Source organism: Pipistrellus kuhlii, unplaced genomic scaffold (genome assembly GCF_014108245.1).
Source record: "Pipistrellus kuhlii isolate mPipKuh1 unplaced genomic scaffold, mPipKuh1.p scaffold_m20_p_13, whole genome shotgun sequence".
Classification (NCBI taxonomy): Eukaryota; Metazoa; Chordata; class Mammalia; order Chiroptera; family Vespertilionidae; genus Pipistrellus; species Pipistrellus kuhlii.
The window spans coordinates 24,852,614-24,866,263 of NW_023425438.1; the positions used below are offsets into that span (position 1 = coordinate 24,852,614).

Consider the following 13,650-nt stretch of genomic DNA (forward strand, 5'->3'; position numbering starts at 1 on the left):
TTTTAAAAAGGTCATGCAGCAATAGAGCTCCATTTCACGTGCGCTGTTTAGTGGAGGTTCACAGCCTTGTGTGAGAGTAGTCCAAGCCACTGGACCAGTATGTCTCATTCATCTGCCTACAGCATCAATTTTAATCAAGAGACATATAAGGAAGAATTTTTATTTTACCTAATAAGCCCAACACAGGGAAAAAATACATAATGATTCGGATACTAAATAGCAGACCAGTGCCTTAGAGATTTAAAAACAGGAAAGAGAAAGCAAAGAGTGCTGGACCAGTGATAAGAAAAGAGGGGGGACTGGTTAATGAAGCAGAAAACTTTTGATTGTCTGGATAGAAGATAAGAGGCTGCAAACTCTGGCCCTTTAACCATATAAAGGGAGCATTTGGGAAATGCATAGGGCATTTTTAATCATCACGACCATTGGGGCAGAACCCAAGTATATTAGATAATCCTGCAATTCATGGAATAGCAAGACACAACAAAAAATTGGTGCAAGACCTTCAAATGTCCAACTTAAAAGTTCACTGCTTTAAACATTTAGTATTTTTGCACAGTTTTAATGAACACTGGTTCTTCTGGGAATACAACCAATGTAAACTGAACAAGGCTGTACTACTTTGTTTTGTTGAAATTTTTATAGGGGGTTATTCATTATTAAGGAAGGAAAGAAAAGGAAAGGAAAAGGAAAAGGAAGGGAAAAAGGAAAAGGAAAAGGAAGGAAGAATCACACCACCAGTGGCAATTCCAACTGCAACACCTGATTTGGCAATACCATTGTGTAGCTGTTGCATACAAATATGTAACTAAGACTGTTACAACAGTCTTAGAATACTAAGTATCATTTATTACCTTGGCAATTAGACACACAAAACACAAGGATATAGAATTTCATTGGTAACCTTTTTGTTAAAATGCTGTAAATTACTGTAAACCTTTTTCATATGGCACATAGGGCAATTTATCTGGTAAAAATTATGTATTGACATTATTTATCATTTTGGCATTATCTGGTTAGTTTTCAATCTTACTGATATTCACCCCAGAAGTCTACTGCACAAATTCTCTCTGCCTTCACAAATTAATGTTTCTTTTAGCAATTCATCTTTTGCCTCTAATTCCTCACATGTAGAAATGGTTAAAAACAATGTTTCCTGATACAAAATAACTTCACCATCATCATTACATAGAAAATAATGACACCATGTTACAAATAAGGCCAGCAGATCGGTGAGACTAGGAACTTTCTTTTTTCTCAGAAGTTCAGTAGCCTGAAAAGTTATTTCCCTTTCTCTACCATCATACTTAATTAAATCTTATGTTATTCTTTATCCTGCCACTAGCTTTTATTTTAAAGTTCACTCATAATGCTATTCTTTCAAGTCTTGTACTTCTTATACAGAATACTATATGTTCTAAACTTTTCTTTTAAATCCAAACACATCATAAGTAGATGCAAAATCTGAATATCACACTGTGCCTTTTTTAATGTAATAATCTGCATGTTTCAAACATACAGGGTGGGACAAAAGTAGCTTTACAGTTTTGAGTATATGAAACACAGAGCATATTCTTGTATTATTATTAATTATTGTGTTATTTTCCATACAAACAACTGTAAACCTACTTTTGCCCCACCTTGTATTGTTTTCATAATAAATGACTTTCCTATTATTTCTCTTCTGTGATGAAAATGTTGATATTTGTGTCACTGAGTGTAGATAATGAGCATAGATAGGTTATACTACTTATAAATTTCATTTAAAATAGTTAACTACAAAATAGAAAAGTGGATGCTGAGTCTGTTAGAGTTGAGAATCACTGCTTTAAACATACAAAAATTTCAACACAGACAAAATGTTTCTTTAAAACACCAAGAATAGCCACGGTAAAACTTTTAAGAAAGGGGTCTCCACAAAGGGGCAAGGATGATGTGAAGCTTCAGGGAAAGGCAAGGCAACAAGCACAGTATCAAGAATCAGGGAGGAACTATAAGCACTGACTGACACTTAGAGATAAGCTCCAACAACACTTCCAGGAAAACAGCCACACAGGAACTGAGAGGAAGTGGCTGCCTTTGCAAAGGTACAACTGCCAGGGCAAGAAGTGTGGAACTTGGTTATGAAGAAGCAGGAAATGACTTATTAAGGAAGAAGAAATTGTCTTCATTTACCAAAGACTTTCAGAGATAGCCAAAAAGAATCAGCCAGGAAATTCTCAGAAAGAGAGCTAATTTTGAACACAGTTTAGAGGTCCCTGAAATCTATGAAATGGTGATTCTAGTACAAACTTCAATGGGCTCGTATTTTATAAACACCCAATCCAGTCTATGGCATGCTCCTTCAAACAAAAACTCGTAAGGAATCTTTACAACACAGCTTTTATGTTAAACTTGGGGTTTTCATATTATTTATACAAACATTTGAATATGGTACTATTTAGTTTCATGATGAATTTTCTAGTTTTATGATTGAAAAATGAGTTTCCTTGTTTTAATACATGAAATCTTCAGGAAATAAATGACCACTCTATTTGGGATCACTCTCCAAAATCCAATTAGGGCCTAAGTTTAGGATCAACTATGGTCATTTTCTTTTTTACTCTTTCCATTTATATCATTTTACTACTTATCTATTACCCAAAAAGCTCTTAAAATCTGCCATCTGCCATGATTTTCAAAAAATTCTACAAAAATGACTGCTCATTTAAGTGAAGCCTGAGGATTAATCATAGATTAAATGAACTGAACTGAGGAGGCTACAAGAAGTAATAAGACAATGTCAATGTGGAGGATTGAGAGTGAAACCACAGAAATCGATCATTAAAGACTTGATCATTAAAGAATCATTAAAGAATTTATAAAAGCGAAAAAGGAAAATAACTAAAAGAGCCGTTAATTCAGAATAAAAACAAAACATACCAAAATTAGAGATTTGGAAGAGACATGCTGCATGTACAAGAAGCCATAATCAGCCAGGGATTTATAATCTCAGTATGCCTAAACACTAGCAGAAAATAACATAAACTAGGGACTGTACACTGAATAGTTTGTGCTCTCAGGAAAGTCAAACACTAAAATTGATGCTACTTCAATTGGGTGTGTGTGCCCCATGGAATATGCAAAGCTCTTCTTCTTAAGGCATTCATTTTACTTAAAAGAATTAAAATACATGCGAATGTTTTGTGAAGAATGCCAAATATGGATTACTTTTAATGACAAGATAATAGATTTCAAACAAAACCTCTTGCTTTCTTTGACCATTATAGTGATGTTAGCTGTTAGAAATATTTTGGCGGAAAATTCTTAAGTACAGCTTCAGATATAGTTTAGAGAGGGTAAAAATTATTTAGGAGTTAAGTTACATAGAATTGAGTATAATAAAATGTACATTATCTCAACCTAGTATTTCTCAACTTAGATCAAATCCCTAAAAGCCCCCCAGTGCTCCCAAAGAAGTTCTTTAGATGGAAATACTTACTTAGGAAACCAATTTAATCCCAGGTGCTCTGTCTTGGAATATAATATTCTTTCCACCATGTCATAAAGTGGTCTCCAAGGTAGCTCCAAATCATCTCTTGAAAGAAGTTCCTTTTTTCTAATTAGGAAAAGTAAGCACATACATATGAATGTGTGCAAAGGTGTGTACATATTACACATACTACTCAGGGAGGACAATTGTTAAATGCTGCTGTCATCACAGTGGGTTTGCTTTTCCTCATCCACAGCAATCCGCTGGCAAAATATAATATAGCAGGTAGTAGGAAGAGCAATGCACCAGATTCTTGCTACTGCTCAAACCTCAAAGAGCAATTGGTAAAAGAAAGCATTTTCGTTTGTGCTACCATCACTATAGATAAATTTCCTATTTTCCCACTAACTGTTTTCACTTAAAGTTTCCAGCATTGTGATTGGTGCCCTGGGATAAGCAGAAGAATAAATGATCCCTATAGGATCTTAAAACCTATATAAGAAAAGATAATTAGTATAAATAAAACAATCAGACAACACAGAGTTCAATGTGGGCTAGAGAAAAGAAAGCCTCATAGAATTTTAATTAAAAGGTTAATTAACACATGATATAAACTTATAAAGTTCTCGCCCTAGCCTATTTGGCTTAGTGTATAGAGCACATGTGTCAAACACAAGGCCCACGGGCCAAATCCGTCCTGCCAGGCCTTGCAATGTGGCCCGCACGCGCTGTCATCACTGCACTCCGCTGCGTTTCCATCACAATGACAGTTTATGACTGTTCAGTAAACCATTCGGCCCGCGATTTCGGCTGGATTTTAGATTTTGGCCCCTTCTCTGATTGAGTTCGACACCCCTAGTATAGAGCATTGGCCTGCTGACTGACCGGTCCTGGGTTAGATTCCAGCCAAGGGCACATGCCTGAGTTGTAGCTTGATCCCCAGTAGGGGGCATGCAGAAGGCAGCTGATCAATGATTCTCTCATCATTGAGGTTTCTCTCTCTCTCCCCCTCTCCCTTCCTCTCTGAAATCAATAAAAACATATTTAATAAGTAAATAAACGTATAAAGTTCTCATTTCCTAAAATCTTGAAAAAATCCAAAATCACAGAAAAATTGACTTACTTTAACAAGTTGATCAAGAGACGAGCAAATCCCTGCATCATGCTGATTTCCAGTTTTGGAATTGATACCAGCTCATACAATAACTTGACAAAAAGAACATGATCTTCTTTGCTAAATTTTCTCCCATAAAGTCGAATATATCTGCAAGAGAAAAAAAATCAATAGAGCATTTAAAAATAGGTTTGGTGACACATCCACATTCATTGCTGCAGTCTTCACAACAGCCATGTGTAAGCTACATAAATATCCATCAACAGATAAATGAATTAAAAAATGTAGCATGCACACACAACAAAATATTATTCAGCCTTTTAAAAGAAGGAAATTTTGTCATATGCTACAACATAGTTAAGCCTTGAGGACATTATGCTAAAAAGTGAAATAAGCCCATCATAAATATAAATATTACAGGAGTCTACCTATATGTATTTAAAATAACCAAAATTATAGAAACAAAATGTAGAACCATGGTGGCCAGGGATAGGGATGAAAGGGGAAACAGGGAGTTGTTCAACGGGTATACAGTTTGAGTCATGCAAGATGAAAAAGTTCTAGAGATCCGTTGTATAACAAGGTCCATGTTGTTAACAATATTGTACTGCACACTTAAATGTATACTTCTTGCCACAAAATATATGTACTGTAAAACTATTCCAGATGTCTTTGATTTTAATCATTTTATATCCACTACTTGCCATGAGGAAAAGAATTATTCTGTATTTTCATTAAGACTGCCAAATAAGTATTTTTTTTAATCAAAAAGCTTCAAGTTTCATCAATATTTAATAAGCAATGAAAAACATAGCTATCTTGCAGTGGCTGGTGTTAATCAGTGGTTAGAGCATCAGCCCATGCACAGAAGGGTCTTGGGTGCGATTCCTAATCAAGGGCACATTATCTGCTATGCAGGTTCGAGCCCCAGCCCTGGGTCAGGGTGCATATTTGGTGAAGACACACACACACACACACACACACACACACACACACCCAACTGATAGATCCAGGTCTCTCACATGGATGTCTATCTGTCTCTCCCCCCTAACCCTCCCACTCTCTCTAAAAATTAGTTGAAAAAATATCCTCCAGTGAGAATTAACGCCCCACCCCCACCCCCAAAGAAAAGGACAAAAAATATTGCTCTTATTGTTACATGGTCTTAACTGGCCTTTAGTCATAAGTTACCTCAAAAAAAAAGTGCCTCTGCCCCTTCCTCCCCCTCCCCCACCTGGGCACATGCCTAGGTTGCAGGCTCCATCCTCAGTAGGGGGCGTGCAAGTGGAGGCAGCTCATTGATGTTTCTCTCTTACCCGTGTTTCTATTTCTCCCTTCCTCTCTCTCTAAAAAATCAATAAAAACATATTTGATGTTTCTATTTCTCTCTCTCTCTCTCCCTTTCTTTCTCTAAAAAGCAGTAAAAAACATTTCTTAAAAATACTGCGAGTATTATATGCAATAAAGTCGTTTCGCCTGGCCAGGTGGCTGTTGGAGCATCAGCACATACACCCATGTCACACACACCCATTTAATTCCTGGTCAAGGCATTTACTTAGGTTGTGGGTTTGATCTTCAATCAGGACAATCAATTGATGTTTGTTTTGTTTTGAGAGGCAACCAATTGATGTTTATGTCTCACATTAATATTTTTCTCTCTTTCCTCCCTTCTTCCCTCTCTAAAAATCAATGGACATATCCCAAAGTGAGGATTTAAAAAAAAAAAAAAAGCAAGCTGTTTCCAAAACAAGGTAATTTAAAAACAATACTGAGAATGAAGACTAAGAACCTTCATTTTAAAAACTATTCCAGTTGGATTTCTATATATTTAGGTTCATTCCTTTTTCCAATTAATTTTTATGTTATATTCTAGGACAAAAAAAATACTGTTAGATGCCTCAAAATACTTAAAAACCTTGGTAACAGCCATGATTGAACCTTTGAACGGACTAATTAAACTGTCCTCCCACAAAGGGGAGGGGGAAGAATAGTAAAAGGTAATACAAAAGCACTTTTGAACTGCTTCCTAACCACCTTACAGTGTATTAATCAATCATTTTAATTTTTTTAATATAATTAAGGGGCATTTGGCTGTTTTTTATTTTTTTTAAACATTTCTTTTTAAAATATTTTTTACTGATTTCAGAGAGAAAAGGAGTGTGAAATAGGAATATCAATGATGAGCCAAAACCGGTTTGGCTCAATGGTAGAGCGTCAGTCTGCAGACTGAAAGGTCCCAGGTTCGATTCCAGTCAAGGGCATATACATTGGTTGCAGGCACGCCCTCAGTAGTAGGGGGTGTGCAAGAGACAGCTGGTCGATGTTTCTCTCTCATCAACATTTCTAACTCTCTCTCCCTTCCTCTCTGTAAAAAATCAATAAAATATATTTAAAAAGAAAAAAAAAAAAGAAATATCAATGATGAGAGAATCATTGATTGGCTGCCTCTTGCATGCCCCACACTGGGGACTGAGCAGGCAACCCTGGTTTGTACTCTTGACCAGAATTGGGACCCTTTAGTCTGCAGGCCAACGCTTTAACCACTGAGCCAAATCAGCAAGGGCTTAAATGTTTCAATTTTTAATCTTATATAAAGAAAGACTGTGGAATCCCAGGGACAGTAATTACTAAAGAAAATCTACAATACTGTCAATGTTATTTTTTCTATTCTACAACTCAATAGTTTACTGCACATTATTATACAAGGAAGTTTAAAGTAAAATATAAAATTATACAACACGATTGTAAGAATTAGTTTTGCACATGTGTCAAACACAAGGCCCGCGGGCCAAATCCGTCCCGCCAGGCCTTGCAATGTGGCCCGCACCGCGCTGTCATCACTGCACTCCGCTGCGTTTCCATCACAATGACAGTTTATGACTGTTCAGTAAACCATTCGGCCCGAGATTTAGGCTGGATTTTAGATTTTGGCCCCTTCTCTGATTGAGTTCGACACCCCTAGGCTAGAGGCTTAAAATATTAGTTTTCAATAAAAGCTTTGTCATTTACCAGTTAATTTTATTCAAGGCAGTCACTGGATTTCTAATCTATCTATATCCATCAATAAAGTAAAATTAGCATCATTTCAGAGGGACATTAAGACTTTGTAATTATAAAACATGCAAGACACTTGGCAATGATATTTAATCTTAAGTAAATGTTTTATTTGGGGTAGTTCCATTCAAAAGACAAAAGAATGGAATTTTAACTTGAAAATTTACAAAGCCAGAAGAATGTAGTATACCCAGGGGTAGTAATCCAACAAGGAAAGTCACCCCAGAGAAAAGATGGCTGAGTTCCTTTATTCTGAAAATAAGGGGGTCAGAGTAAACAATAAAGGCGATATGAAAGATTCTGTCCTCACAGGACAAGCTGCAAAGGTGTGTGTAGATTTGTGGCCTGGAATTGCAAGCAATGCTGTATCCTTGCATGATTCTCTGAGTATTTGTAAAGAAAAAAACCATTAAGTGTTATTTCCTCAAAACAAAACAAACAAAAACCACACACCAGAATTCAAATATTTTAACTGAAAGCATTTAAAAGTATTTCAGGCCAGGATGGGAAGGCAGGGGCCGTTGGGGGTGAGCAGACCAGCAGGGAGGCCAGTTGGGGGTGGTGGGTTATTTGTAGGTGATCAGGACAGCAGGGGTGGGGGTGGGGCACACAGTTTGGAGTGAGCTGGCCAGCAGGGAGGGCAGTTGGGAGTGAGCAGGCTGACAGGAGGAGGGGGGTAGTTTGGGAGTGATCTGGCTGGTGGGGAGGGCATTTGGGGGAGAACAGGCCGGTGGCGGGGGTGGAGGGGGGCAGTTGGGAACAAGCAGGCCGACAGACAAAGTGATTAGGGGCAAGAAAGCAGGCAGATGAGCAGCTGGAGCCAGCAGTCCCGGAATGTGAGAGGGATGTCCTACTGCCGTTTTAGGCCCGATCCCTGTAAACTGTCAGTAGGACATCCTTCTAGGGGTCCCAGATTGGAGAGGGTGCAGGCTGAGCTGAGTAACAACCCCCATTCCCCATGCACGAATTTCCTGCACCAGGCCACTAGTTAGAAAATAGAGAAGTATAACAAAATTTAAAAATATGCATATGAATCTGATTAAACAGGCAATCTCCAAACTTAAAGCATTCCCCCCTCCATGAGGCACTTCCTTTAAAATCAGGTTCACAACAATGATTATCCTTCCATTATTATTTAACATTATTCTGAATCTAGATTGAATAGTAAACTAGGTAACAAAAGACAGAATAGTATGGTGTCATTGCTATGGCTATACATAAAACATCCAAAACAACCACCTAAAAACAGTTTTAGACTACATAAGAAAATCTAGTGTTTTTTAAAAGCAACAACCTTCCTGTATGGTACCCAGAAAAAAACAGTGGTGGTTGAAAGAATATTGTTCTAATCATTCTTAATACCAACAACAACAACAACAACAACAACAAGTTAGAAGTTTCTCTAAAAGAAATGTTTAGGAGCCCTGGCCAGGTAGTTCAGTAGGTTAGAATGTCAGCCCAGATATGCCAAGGTTGTGGGTTCAATCTCCAGTCAGGGCACATGCCAGAAGCAACACATAAATAAATGGATCTCTCTTTCCCTGTCTCCCCACCCCTTATTCTTTCCCTTCCTCTCTGTTCTTTTCTCTATTAAAAAAAAAAAAAAAAATCAATAAATTTAAAAAAGCACATTGTTTAAAAAAGGAAAAGTGCAGTAATTACATTTTTAAAACAATAAAATTGTCCTAGCTGGTTTGACTCAGTGGATAGAGTGTCTGCCTATGGACTAAAGGGTCCCAGGTTTGATTCCAATCAAGGGCACATGCCCAGATGTGGGCCTATCCCATTGTGGGGCATGCAGAAGACAACTAATCAATGATTCTCTCTCATCATTGGTGTTTCTATCTCTCTCCCTCTCTAAAATCAATTAAAAATTATTTTTTAAAAATAAAAATAAAATTGACTGATATGTAAAATATTTGAATAAATTGTGAGATAAGGATTGTTTTTAATGTCTTAATACCTGACAGTTAAGGCTAAATAACAAATATTCCACAGAAAGAAAAACTACCATGATCGGTGAAATCCCTGAACTTCACATTTTAATTTCAGACAGTAACTTCAACTCTTCCTTCTACCAAAATAAACACCACACATTTTTGCTGTAGCTATGTCAGTTCCAGTCTTTTTTTTCTGTTCCTAAGGTGTCACCAAATAGAAAAAATAAAAAATAAAGGCAAAATTAGCCAAGAAAATTAGAAGATCAGGAATTAATTACTTTGACTAAGTCCTTCATCATTACATATAATATTGAAAATGCATATAACAGCTTCTAACTGCTAGAAACAGTAAAGGAATGTTAAAATGAAGAGTTTTCTGCCCTGGCTGGTTTGGCTCAGTAGATAGAGCATCAGCCTGCAGACTAAAGGGTCCCAGGTTCATTTCCAGTCAAGGGCACATGCCTGGGTTGCTGGCTCAATCCCGTAGGGGATGTGCAAGAAGCAGCTGATCAAAGATTCTCTCTAATCATTGATGTTTCTATCTTTCTCTATCCCTCTCCCTTCCTTTCTGAAACCAATAAAAATTTTTTTTTTTAAAGAAGTTTACTCATAAACCCACCTCTCTTCTTTTCAAACAGCATTTCTAGAGCAAATGACAGGTATAAGATGACAGTTATAACTCAAATAGTTCCTTTAGGCCAAGAACTTACAAGTTAGATGTGAGGAGACACATACTTGGCAAACCAAATATACAGAAATAAGGGGACAAATGAAGTATTAAAGTTTTGATTCTTTCTAAAAAAATATATATTTTATTGATTTTTCAGAGAGGAAGAGAGAGGGATAGTTAGAAACATCGATGAGAGAGAAACATCCATCAGCTGCCTCTTGCACACCCCCTACTGGGGATGTGCCCACAACCAAGGTACATGCCCTTGACCGGAATCGAACCCAGGTCCTTTCAGTCTGCAGGCCAACGCTCTATCCACTGAGCCAAACCAGTTTCAGCAAATTTTGATTCTATCAAAGCCAAAGTTTCACCAAATAGAGATCACTGAACTGAAAAAAGACTAGAAAGCTGCCATCATTCTGAATGGGCAACCCAAGGCCAAAATAACTTAAGGATTTGGGGAAAGAGGCTCAGGAGACATCTCCAGGCAGAGGAACAGAGCAAGAACAGGGTACTTCTGTGGCAATCAATCAAGAGAATGTTTCTTATTCCTCCATCTTCCCTCCAAAGAGGTCAGCCTGAGGATCAAGAAAGGGGATATACTATCACAAACAAATAAACAACAATAAAGAATATTAACTCCAAGTGACTGCTGGTATGAAACAAAGGCAATTTAGTTGCTATCTAAATGGAGGATGTCTTAGCTTTCCATTCTGGCTTGCTTTGCAACTCTCAACATTATAATAAACTTTGGATATAGATAGATTTATTGATTTCAACGTAGTAGCCAAGCAAGCAGGAAGAACATGGTTCTACGAGATTGCTGAGACTTCAAACTGCTCTGTTAGTCTCCTGGGCAAGTCATTTGATCTCCTAAGTACATACATAAAACTTGGGTGTCCTCACAAAGCTATGGTAATGAACAATTGATTAACATACACGAAAAACGTTCTAATTATTCTAGAATGGGGAGGAGGGGCTCTAGGTCCCAGGTTGTTGTTTTTTTTTTTAATTAAATTTACCGAGGTGACATTGTTCAACATGAACATATAGTAGTAGGTTTCAGGTGAGGAATTCAATGTGACAAGACCTGTCTATTGCACCATGTGCCCACCACTCAAAGTGAAATCTCTGTCACCATGTATTAGGACTCCCTTCTCCCCAATTGTTTTTTATAAGCTTCCCAGATGTCTCACCACTTAGCAGATTAACACTAGAGCATAATACATGCTTTCAAAAATCTACTTAAGTCATTAAAAATGTAATATTAATACAATCTGTTACAATTTATATTTCTTTAATTAGTTATATGCAAATTATATTTTAAGATGTTTGCTTAATATATAATTATTTGTTCATATCCTTAGAAACCGATCTATCCTTTAAGACTCCCTCCTTCCTGAAGTCTTTCTTCATTCCCAAACTAAAGTGCTACCTCTGTCCTCTGTCCCTTAATAGCTTGTACCAAACTCTGACTATTTTTCATATTCTATCTCATACCATAGTTGTGTATGTACACATTACTGTATTTCTTTAGATGACTGAAAGATATTTGGTGGCAGGGACCACCTCTCTACATCTATTTAACCCTCAGCTCTAACTAGAGATGAAACAAGGTACACATTTTCAGAAACATTTTTTTCAACAGATTGAATATACAAGTATACAAACAAGCTCACCAGAGCTAATTCTATCTTTAAACACTTTCAAACGAACAATAAATATTTGACCAAATGGAGCAAATTGCCTTTAAAACACGTTAGAAAACAGGCCTCTCACCTTATCAAATACAGTATTTCTAATGGGAGGCTCCAAATGGTCAAGGAGGTCTGAGGTGTACATTTCTCTGTATCCCCATCCTCCTCAGACTGAACGATGCTCACGTGGAGTTTCAGCATACTGTATTTCCTGACACTCAAATTGACATGACAATTTTAGAGTAATGGTCATCACTACTAACATCTAATAATAACATGTCTATTCATTTCTCCCCAGTTGGTTCTCCCTGGAGTCATGCATTTCTTTAAGTGGGCATCCATTTCTTAAAATGCTTTACTGAGTGTCATTTAAAAGTCAGGAATTGGCAACAAGCAATCCTACACAATAAAAGGCTAATATACAAATTGACCGACAGCGGGACAACTGGTTGCTATGATGCGTACTGATCACCAGGGAGCAGATGCTCAATGGGGGAGCTGCCCCCTGGCTCAGCCAGAAGCCAGGCTGATGACTGGCGAGCACAGCAGCAGTGGTGGGAGGTAAGGAGCCAGGGGTCCAGAACTGTGAGAGCCCTGGACTGTGAGAGGGATGTCTGACTGCTGGCAGCCCAGGAATTTTCCTTCCTCTGACCATGTGGTTAAGAGCAAGAGTCTATGGTCACCAGGCAAATCTGTTATTACATAACCTTGCTTAAGTCTCAGTTCTTCAGGGATAAAGCTGGGAGAATAAACATACCTACAGTTCATAGGGTTGCTTGTGAAAATGAAATGAAATAATGAATGTAAACCCTTAGCATAGTGTTAGTACATTCTGAACCCTCAACATATGGCAGGTAGTGTCTATAATACTGACATTTTGTAAGATACCTCAGGTTACTAATATTTTTAAACTGTTGCAACTTTTCATTTTCATCCCTAATATCTTTTATAGCTTAACTAGAGGCCTGATGCCAGAAATTCATGCCACCGCAGCTTCGTCCAGAAGGTAGTCCGGAAGAATGTCCGGTCTAATTAGCATGTGCTTTTATTATTATAGATAAATGCGTGTAGTGCTATGATGATCTAAACTAAAAAAAAAACACCTGTAAAATCAGAAGCTTTCATATTGTTTGGCCACAACCCACAGTAATAAACACACACACACACACACACACACACAGAAGTCAAAAACATTCTCCCTTATTACTTCCAAATTCAGTCTAATAATTCTAATTTAGTGCACCAACCAACAATAAAACCGTCCCAAGAATACAACAACTGGGTCAAGACCTAAATTACACACACACACACACACACCCTTTGGTCATAATCCACAATTTGAAAAAGTCTGTATTAAACACTCACAAATGAACAGAGATTAAAAAACAACAGTGAGATCCCCAAAAGGAAAAAACAAAAAAAAACACAATGTGAAAGCCTTGAGATATTTGTTAAATTATGAATTTTTAAAGATTACATTTCTAAATCATTCTTGGATTTGTTAAAATGGTAATTTTTCTTCTTCAATACCCATAATGGAGGCCTCGGTTTGGTATATTGACAGAAACTTGACATTTTATTTATTGGGATCTCTGGGAGGTTACCTACTTTCCCTCAGAACACAAGCAGTCCCAATTAAACTTTTCCGGAATCTGCCCAAAATATAAACACTCATATGCAAAACGCTGCCTTCCTAAAATGTC

General features: G+C 37.3%; 1 protein-coding gene across 15 annotated transcripts in view; it reads right to left on the reverse strand.

The window, feature by feature from the left end:
- The window catches only part of PSME4 (proteasome activator subunit 4), a 96,275-nt gene that overhangs the window by 74,882 nt on the left and 7,743 nt on the right, over nt 1–13,650 (reverse strand). For 14 of the 15 annotated variants that reach the window (XR_006741417.1, XR_006741418.1, XR_006741419.1 and 11 more), the window contains exons 2-3: nt 4,596–4,736; nt 3,482–3,598 (exon numbers count right to left, since the gene is read on the reverse strand). Coding sequence is in view for 12 of the 15 variants with exons in the window: in XM_045580745.1 (XP_045436701.1) it covers nt 3,482–3,598; nt 4,596–4,736 (258 nt within the window). In the remaining 3 variants the exon portion in view is untranslated. Of the gene's footprint in view, nt 1–3,481; nt 3,599–4,595; nt 4,737–11,394; nt 11,401–13,650 lie in introns of all 15 variants that reach the window. The other variant, XM_045580744.1, reaches the window with a different exon arrangement.